The 9,640-nt window shown below is 49.7% G+C and overlaps 3 protein-coding genes across 3 annotated transcripts; 1 reads left to right on the top strand and 2 right to left on the bottom strand.

The window, feature by feature from the left end:
* Positions 1-1,056: 1,056 nt before the first annotated feature.
* Positions 1,057-2,421, bottom strand: J7T55_000412 (FAD dependent oxidoreductase; the record flags this gene model as incomplete). The annotated part of the gene is made up of 1 exon (XM_053132527.1): positions 1,057-2,421. One exon carries the CDS (start codon positions 2,419-2,421, stop codon positions 1,057-1,059), a length of 1,365 nt encoding a protein of 454 aa, XP_052989649.1.
* Positions 2,422-5,045: 2,624 nt separating this feature from the next.
* J7T55_000411 (uncharacterized protein) lies at positions 5,046-6,951 on the top strand (the record flags this gene model as incomplete). The annotated part of the gene is made up of 7 exons (XM_053132526.1): positions 5,046-5,085; positions 5,140-5,199; positions 5,430-5,583; positions 5,652-5,748; positions 5,807-6,017; positions 6,127-6,319; positions 6,372-6,951. The coding sequence occupies 7 exons, from the start codon at positions 5,046-5,048 to the stop codon at positions 6,949-6,951; spliced, it is 1,335 nt and encodes a 444-aa protein (XP_052989648.1).
* A 484-nt stretch (positions 6,952-7,435) lies between these two features.
* Positions 7,436-9,508, bottom strand: J7T55_000410 (Transcription factor lepE; the record flags this gene model as incomplete). Its single annotated transcript, XM_053132525.1, has 3 exons — positions 7,436-8,193; positions 8,307-8,934; positions 8,987-9,508. The coding sequence occupies 3 exons, from the start codon at positions 9,506-9,508 to the stop codon at positions 7,436-7,438; spliced, it is 1,908 nt and encodes a 635-aa protein (XP_052989647.1).
* Between the last annotated feature and the right edge of the window lie 132 nt (positions 9,509-9,640).

Raw genomic sequence — 9,640 nt, 5'->3', positions numbered from 1 at the left:
GATGAATTCGCAAAATATATAGCGGAGGGTTAGTTGGCGGCTATGGTTATGTAACTCCTCGACCGTTTCAAGAGGGAGTGGATACATCCATTTTCCTTTGCAACCAACGGGGCTCGACAACTTTTTCTACTTCCAGAGAACACGTCATCTGCACAAATTTGACCAATTTGAGAAAACATGCAATGTGCCGGCCTTATGTTATCGCCGGACAGCTAGCGCTGTTTGCTCGCCACTTTATATGCCCTGCCACATTCTTTAACATGCGATTGAATCCGATTTCATTTCTGGGGCGCAGTCAACTCTAGGAGACGGAAATGGGCACGAAGTTGGATGCCATATTCATCATCGAATGGCCAGCCTTGGAATTATGCCTGGGTCCGTCACCCCTGGGTCAGTTACTGATCCAGTTTCACCGGTTTCTCCCCTTCCGACACAAGCGCCTGGTCCCGTCCCTACAGATACTACGATGATGATCAACGAGGTCCGCAGCAGAAAGGGACGGCAGGAAGGGATCAAACATGATGGGAACGGCGGAAAATAGTCCGATGGTTTCTAAGTCTGTGCTTCAGCATCTACACGAACGGCTCACCTACGGTTCCCGCCTTTGTATATGTACGTCGAGGCTTTAGTTTATTGTTTTCTTTCGGTGAGTTGTGCAAGACCAAATCCTTCAATGTTGCACAGTAAAACAGTCCACAGCTATAAATTTATTAGAGACTATTACTTATATATTCTTCATGATTATTTGATATGTCGTCGTATTCACGTACCTTGAAAATGAACCTTAGAGAACACTGGAATCGCTTATCATCGTATATTATTGCAATCGGGCCCTTTCTGGAAAGTAGGATCGACAAAGTGTTTAGGTATCAAAAAAGTAAGCTCTGGCTCATGGGCCTGAATTAGCCGGGAACACTCTTTCTCGCATAGTGACGTGGCCGACAACTGACCTAAGACACAGGTAAATCAAGGAAAGAATACGGGATAAGAGGACAGCTCTCCCATCTTTGGGTTGAAATCAATATCACTATTCCCTACAACATGATATGTATATTCCTAAACAACCGTTGAAGGGTCACAACCGCCCAATCGTGCACTGACAGCCTTGCCATCATACACAATCTCGCTAACCAGCTTCCCCGTCCCAGGGGCATTCTGGATGCCCCAGCACGTGTGCCCAGCCGCCACAATGACGCCCTTGTGCCCCGGCACCGGCCCAATGAATGGCCCTCCCTGCGGCAAATAGCAAGCCTGGCGCGCAAGAATCTCGCCGTCCATGCCAAGCTCGTCGCTGATAGCGCCAACCTGGGAGGCGATGTCGTCGCACCGCGCCGGATCGACTTCGACTTCGGCGGTGGTCAGGGGCAGCTTGACGGTGGTGTCGGTCGGCCCGCACGCGTAAGCGGTGCCGTCTGGGCGGGCGTAGATCTCTGGCTCGACCATCTGGGTCCTCTTGATCGGCTGTTTTTGGGTTGGTAAGGAGAAGCCGGGTGGCAGGGCGATGGAGGTGAAAAGTGCGTATGATGAGACGGGCTTCGGCGTCTTGATGACTATCGAGTGGGCGCGAGACGATGTCACGGGGATGTTTGGGAGGAGTCGCGCTGTCCACGGCCCGGCGGCGACGATGCAGTCGGTCGTGGGTAGCTGCTCTTCCTTCCCGTTCTTGGTGTAGGTCACACTCTCCACGTGGCCATTACTCCCCTTGGTGATGGCCGTGACCCTTGCACCGGTGACGATCTTGACACCCTTCTCCTCGGCAAGCTGCGCCATGCTCCGCGTGAACAGCTCGGGGTGCACCTGCGCCGTGTCATCGGGTGTACCCATGCCATCGTAAGCAGCCAGCGCGTGCTCCGTGTCAAGCCAATCCAGGTCCTCAGGCGCGCCGAGCGTCTTCAGTTTGTCGATCGTCTTCCTGTGGTCCTTGTGCAGGCCTCTCGTCACACCCTCAGTCTTCGCAGTATCATGCTCTGCGTCGATCGAGGCCTTCCCCCCTATCCCCGCTGGCATACGGGCCCTGCACTCGACCTGGCTGGCGTAGCACCTCCGGTAGCCCCACCGAGCGGCGCCGTCGTGCTCCTTGGCCAGCTCGTCGTGCAGCCTGAAGCTGAGCGGCACAATGTTAGACGGAAACGCCCACTTGGCAAGCAGCCCGCCGGCCTTGCCGCTGGACCCACCCGCGATGCCGTTGTGTGCGGGGTTGAGCTTCTGCGCCCGCGATGGGTCGGCGAGGGTGCCAGGATCCGTGATGCTGTCCTCGGTACGGCCGCCGCTGTTGGTAGCCGCGGCCTCGAGCAGAGTGATGCGGTGATTTGACGGTGAGTATGATGGGTGGCGAGTGAGGAAGTATGCGGTGGAGCAGCCGATGATGCCGCCGCCCACGATGGTGATGTCTCGCTGCGGTTTTTGTTCAGCGGAAGACATGGTGGCGACTCGTGACAGGGTGTTGAGAGAATGACCAAGGCGGACGACGGTCCTGCGCTGCATCAAAGTCTTCGCGATTCTGGCGGTCGAAATTGGCGAGTCCCAATGAGGAGGTCTGACAGAGCTTCTCAAGTGGCGGTGATAATTAGCTGTTGATGGAACGAGTGGCGTTGATAAGATGTGTCAACCCTAAAAAACTGATGCGTGACGTTTGGACTGGCTCTACGTCATTGGCACCATGAGATGCTCCACCAAAGAGCTTGCCGTACAACAAATGAAACAAATAGTCTCCATCACCCACGAGCATGATGAGCCTCACTCTTGACAGCGATCATAATTCATAGCACAACATGGATAATTCCTTCTATGTAATACATTCAAACATTCAACCACACCATATCGGGTTATAAGCTGTAGCCTCCATGACATCTTCTGGCTGTGTAGAGCGACAAACTAAACATGGTTTCAGTGACGATTTTCTACAGGATCTGACGCCACACACAACACCAGCCAGGAAGCCTCTTGCAGGGCAACAAATAGGTACGATGCAGATTGAAAACGAATAGCAGCACACCAAGTATAAGCACCGAGTTCGCCTGCTTGATGTTATGAGTGTTTCCAATGAGGGCCGGATGATGAGGATAGCGTACTGGTCATGTTGATGAGTAGATATATGTATTTCTTTCCGTCACCTGGAGGCTGGAGTACGGCTTGGATACGTTCGTAGGGCTTCTGTGTCATTCATGAAGGTCACTGATACAGGCAGGAAGAGCGAGCCTGAGCTGCTTGACGAAGCTGAGCAGCGAGATAGGGCAAGCCAATTGGAATACATTTTTGGGGGTGACGTCCGCTTTCGAATTCAACGGCTTCGAGCATTCTCCCTTGGCCGATCGATGCTATGGCTAATCACATTTCGTGCAATGACCACAGTCGAACGTGGGTCACAGACAAGTGACTGGTAGGCTTCGTGAGTTGCCGAAATGAAGATTCACTGCAGACCGGACGCGGTATAAAATGCCTGCTTTTCGACGATGTTCTAGAGCAACTATATTCAGAAGATCAACACTCAGAATCTTCAAGTCGGGTCCTGAATAGCTGCTAACTAAAAGGTAGGCATTTATTACGCGGGGAAAACCGTCGGAAACATAGTCTGGGACGGGTACCAATACATTTATGTCGTGCAAGTCACTCACAAGAGAGTAGTGAAATCTGATGTTAGTTCAAGGCATGCAGAGGTACTTTCGAGGATCGTAACTAACAGCTACCATACAGGGCACCTTTACTTGGCAAAAGGTAATAGATCCTAAAACGGCGACATTCAACGCAGAGGACGTGAGCCCGACTCAGAGAGGCAGACAGGCAGGCTGGGCCACGTGATCTTAGAGGTGTCGATCTTTTTCGTGGAGCTATGTTGGCATACTGGGTAACAGAGAAGGTAGGGGGGATGTCTTGCCGAGAAAGGGTAGGCATAAGGAGATTAGACAGTAAAATGAACGAGCTTTGCCAGTAGTAAATGTTCCGAACACGTAAGATCTGTGATAAAAGTTCTATTATAGGCTGTGCTTTCGAAATTCTTGATGACTTATTTTCCAATTGTTGAAAGCTCGTCGATTGCATGTATTGCATATAACCTAGGAATTGATTGATGCAAGTTACATTATATGTATTATAACTCTTAATAAATATGGTATTCTTTTCAGAACAACTATAAATAATTGAATTCAATTCTAAGAAAAGTTATTTTCATACCAAACTAACAAGAAGTTAACGCGGGCAGATTTATTCGACGGCGCGGCGGACGGGTTGTTTGGCTGGTGGTGGTTGCATACGGACCACCTGCAGCCCAGGGGCCTCTGCTTGTAAAGCCTGACAGCGATCGGAGCCAAACCTTCCCTCCTTCGCCTGCTTCTTAGCAAGAGAGGGTTATTTTCAGATTTCCACAACATTGAACAAAGCTCGAGAGCGTCGCCTCTTCCATGACCCTCTGGTGGCAACTCAGAGATAACATAGAAACTTACTAAGTAAGCTCAACATTCCGCAAGGATCCCAAACAATTCGTATTCGAGAAGGCGTAATTGGCTTATTCGTTTATTGAGTCCCCCTCACAGAGAACTATCACTAGAAGAAATACGTGGGGAATAATGGGGCTCTTCCATAATTATGGGAGACCTGTTGCCTCCCACGTGCCTTCGTATTCAAATACGATAGGAGGCTTTCCTCTTCCCAAGAAGGTAAGGACAAAATGTATCTACAGGGGGATGCTCGGGATCCCTGCGAGCTAAATTCACTTCTTGAATCCGAAGAACCTGGTCTCGTGACCAAATATAGAGTCAGGGGCCTAATTGCCGAACGCGCCAAGTTGCCGAATAGGCTATGCCAGTATTTTTCCTACTCAACTGACTTGGAGAATATGTGTAAGGCCAAGCAGTTCAGACTCCACAGCAGGAGAACTGATCTCATGGAAAATTTTTATCAGATCCAGAGATAATCTGTCAGGGTTTCGGGATGTGCCGATGCTCTTCCGTATTTTCTCTCCTCTTTCCGTTCGCATTTACTATGATGTGTACACGGTTTCTTTTCTGGTCCTATATGAACCATCCTCACACAAGCAGACGGTTGCAAAAATGTCTGCTGAAAGGAGTTCCCTTGGAGAGAAAATTCGAGGTAATACACAATAAAGTGGTATGGTTTGGAATGACACTAAACGTGGCGCAATAGTCTTCTTTCTGGGTGATGAGGCAAAGACCAAGGAGGAGAGGAAGCTCGTGCAGAAGATCGGTAGGTGACACCAACTAACTTATCTGAGATCTTGAGCTGACGGTGGTAATAGACTTCTTTATTCTGGTAACTGCATCCGCTCGGCCGCCTCAAGGGTTCCCAATTAACTTTTTAAATCCAGACTTACTGCTGTCTCAGTTACTTCTTTAACTTTCTTGGTAGGAGCCGCTCGAGTCCATCACCCAGCGACCGATGCCGAAATTGCAGCTAAACTTCACGCGACTCTGTAGATCGGGCTGCTTTTGCCAATGCATATGTAAACTTGTGCCCTAATATCTTTTGCAAATTGATGCTCATCATTGATGCACAGGTCGCTGGGCTTCGCGAAGCCCTGGACATGAAGGGTCATGATTACAACACCGTCCTTTCGGTCACTACTGCTGGGTCAGTCAACCCAACGTTTTGAGAGAAAAGCAGTCAGGATATAAAGTAGATCTGACCAGAACAACCAGAATGGCCGTCGGCAAGATTCCCCACGGACTGATCATACAAAAGATCAAGCCGCGCATCTGGCTTCCGTCCATGGTCGTTGTCTGGACGGCTTTGACAGTAGGTTTCATTTGACTGAAGACTGAGTCGTCAATCCAGAGACTTATTTGATTCATAGATGGTTAGTGCAGCATGCAAGACAGTTACCCAGCTTTGCGTCGTCCGTTTCTTTCTCGGTGTTGTAGAGGCCAGCAGGTATGCCGGAACAATTTACATCATTGGCTCGTGGTACAAGCCCAAAGAGATCTCCAAGCGTACGGCCATCTTTACGGCCTCTGGCCAGGTCGGAACCATGTTTGCTGGGGTCATGATGACTGCAATCTACAAGGGTATGGGAGGATTGGGTGGTCTTCAGGGCTGGCAATGGGTGTTTTTGATTGATGAGACGTGAAGGTTCGAACGTGACTTAACAAAAGGCGGACACTGACACACCACCAGACGGAATCATCACGTTTCCCATCGCCTTGTTCGGGTTTTTCTATTTCCCGGACATCCCGAAAAACACCACGGCAAACTACCTAAATGAATCCGAGAGGCAGTTAGCTGTTGCTCGCCTTCCTCCAATCAAGGAAGGAGGACACAGCATCAGCCCCTTTTCACTTATGAAGCGCTTGTTTCTTCAACCTTCGTTGTAAGTTCAATTTGTCTTTTCTCATCGTACAACTCACTCACCTGTACAACAGCTGGATCCTGGTATTCTGGTCTCCTGTTTGCGCTACCCTCGAAGCCTATTCTGTTCAAAACAACTTCCTCATATGGCTCAAGTACCAGTCTTCACACTTCACTCAGAGTCAGATCAACACCTATCCTCTCGGTGTACAGGCTGTCGGTATCGTGTCCAACATGTTGGCAGCCTGGCACATGGATGCCACCGGAACCCGCGTGCCCATGGCCGTTCTGACTGTGATGTTACAATTGATCTGCGCCATCATGCTTCTGGTCCCAACACTGCCGTTTGCCGGGACTTTCTTCGCATTCTACCTGTCCGGCACTGCGTACATGGTCAATCCGCTAATCTTTGGCTGGGCGAGCATCATTCTCCAGCGCACTGGAGACGACGCGGTCCGCAGTGTCACTGTCTATTGCATGAATGTCCTATCTTTGACTCTATATACCTTCTGGGGTATTGTGTTCTACGCTGCTGATGAGGCCCCGTATTGGAAGAAGGGTGGCATTGTCATGATTGTCTGCTGCTGCGTCATGCTGGGCTATGTGTGGGTTGTGTGGAAGGCGAGTCATGATCAAATCCTGTACTGGTCATGAGAATAATACAACTGACATATCGAATCACAGCTTGATAAGTATACTTTCAAGAAGTATGGAAAACTTACCGTCGATGAGTCGGAGGTGTCGCCCGCAAGCCTGCGAGAAAGCGTTGGCAGTCAGACGGCGAATCGATCAGAAATCAAGAATAATATCGGTTCCGAGAAGACAGTCACCATCTAAACTTGCCCGGACTATCATTTCTTCGACCTGGATGCATCCTCGGCATCTCGGGAGAACAAAGGGCGAGCCAAATACCAGTCTCAATCGACTTCGTGCAAGACCGGTCGTGTTTTGACTGAGATGGAACATAGATCATATGATAAAATGCGGATAGAATCCAACATCGTGATACATATACTTCGTACTGTCACAAGTCTCTCGGAGATAGAATATTCGCGAAACGAGTGCCACTTGGATCTACCGTACACTTATCGCCGGTCGCTGAAATTACCAACCCTCCCAATACCTCTGGCTACCTTGGCTATCCTGAAGGAAGACCAGACCTGTTACGAAAGATATTGAAGCATTTTTTCGCGACCTCTTCAGCAATGACTGAGTCATCTACTGCAATCTCGTCCCTGCTTTTCCCCAAGGTCGCAAGTCTCATGTGCTTCAAAACCATGGCCGGTATCATGTAAGCCTTGCCAACAAAATCTTGCGTCAAGAGTCTTTGTTCAGCAATGACGAGGTAACGTTCAAAAGTTTTGCCATATCTGTCTTTTAGTTCAGTTACAAGGGTCCACGGTTGTGGGTCTACCATATGGCTCTCTAGTTGAACGCAAATCAAAAGGACTGCTTGAAGAGCAATAGTTTGGAAGATGGAGCTCGATGAGCGCATCATGACCGTTAGTGGATCAGTATCTGGCCACTTGTTTTGGTCTGAAGAAGGATTGAGCCTGTCCAATAGAGAAAGGGCGGTTATCGTGCATATATTGTGAGCATATGCGGACGATGGCACTTTGAGTGACGCGAAGGGGATATGAAGGGCCAATAGTGATCTTTTACACAGAATAGTTGCTAGTCCATGCATGAACGTTGTGTGGCTGGGATGATGACAAAAATCCGGTGATAGCAAAGATTGCGCTGCAGAGCCTAGCTGCTGATGAAGGATGAGAGCTTCCTCGTAGCTGGTTGAGGATTTGGCGTTATTGAGAAAGTGTGCGATCTCAACTCTCACCGGTAGAGTGGATATCAGAGAAGAGACGGGCAAGGGAATGTTTTGAGAACCTTCGAGAGTCTCTGTATCGGCGGAAGGTGTTTTTGGTAATGGCATATCCCAATCGCCAGGAACCAATGTTGGTTGCATTCCCTCATCCATAGAACTTTGCAGATCAAGCTCTAGAATGACGTACCACAGGTGCTGATATATTTTAACTCATCCAGGCTGAATTGTTGGCCTGTGGAAGAAGGGTCTCGATGTAGACCTGCCAACATGGCGTTGCGTACTAGTGCTCCAGATGAGGGCCAGTTCGCAGATGCTTCCAGACTGTAGGACTGGCGCATGAGACTGATCAGACAGGAAGTCTGCAATATTTTGATGTCGCAAGGGTTTGATCGAAGCGTGATGTTCTGCCAAGCTTGGATAAGATGCCACCAGGTTGTAATCTTCGCGAGGGGAAGGCGGCCCAACGTCGAATGAATGGTCGAATTGCCGACCGCGATAACCAGTAAAAGGTGAATACAGAAGGCCAAGGACACGTTTTCTGGTGACGCCCAACTTTGTTGTACCTCGGCTTCGAAGCTAGCCTGATCCAAAAAGAGAAAGACGGAGCCATATGTGTCAAAATAGCTACGGATGAGTTTGTTGGCCGTATCTTTGTCTGGAACCTCTTCGAAAACGGAACGTTGTGTTTCCTCCAAGTCTTCAGAAATGATGAGTCGTCGTCGGAACAGCTGCTCTTTGACGTCACTATAAAAAGTGAAGTTGCCGTCGCGTTCGATAAAGCCAGCTTGGCTCAGAGGTATCGTAATGTGTTCCAACTGGTGACAATGTCAGAGGTATTGTACACACACATTGGGTCACGCATCACACCTTTTCAAAGAGCCAGTATACGCTGCTTCGCCCGTACCAATTCCTCTTCGGAGCATTTCGGGCGACTTTTGTTACAACCACCGGGTGCTCTTCACCGTCCCTGACCACTGTCGTTTTTGGAGTTGATACATGGATCTCTGGACCATTTTGGTCGTGTTCTTTCCGCCTCACGACTGTTTCCGGGAAGGCCGAACTTTCGTAGGCGCCCGGTGATATCTGTGGGGATCCCAGGCGGATCACTTCCTCTGTTCCGCTTGGTGACGGCTCAAAATTATATTCGTTTTGATTCGGGCTATGGAATTGTATTGTTCGAGGCTGTCGTAATTCACGTGACTCGTTCGTCTCAGCTGCCGCATCGTCGAAGACGCAATTGCGAGGGGGCTTTGCCTTGGAGCATCGATCACAGGGCAGCCGCTTGTTGCACTTTAGCTTTCGGCGATGACATTCATGGCATACCAGCAGTGGCCGTTCCCTCCGCCGTCGGAAGGGCCGGTCCCCTCTCATTGCTCGGACGTCGAGCATAACGTGAGATGCTAATCGAACCACGGGATGGGTGGGCAACAGACGGACTGAGTTCGACGAATGGAGATGGCGAAACGTGCGAGGAGCAGAATGCGAAGATCGAAGTTGACGGACTTAAACATGCTAAGTGTT

Source organism: Diaporthe amygdali (assembly GCF_026229845.1).
Source record: "Diaporthe amygdali strain CAA958 chromosome Unknown NODE_31_length_594919_cov_65_084759, whole genome shotgun sequence".
Lineage (NCBI taxonomy): Eukaryota > Fungi > Ascomycota > Sordariomycetes > Diaporthales > Diaporthaceae > Diaporthe > Diaporthe amygdali.
The sequence above is the reverse complement of the archived record's forward strand: the minus strand, read 5'-3'. Positions and strand labels throughout refer to the sequence as shown.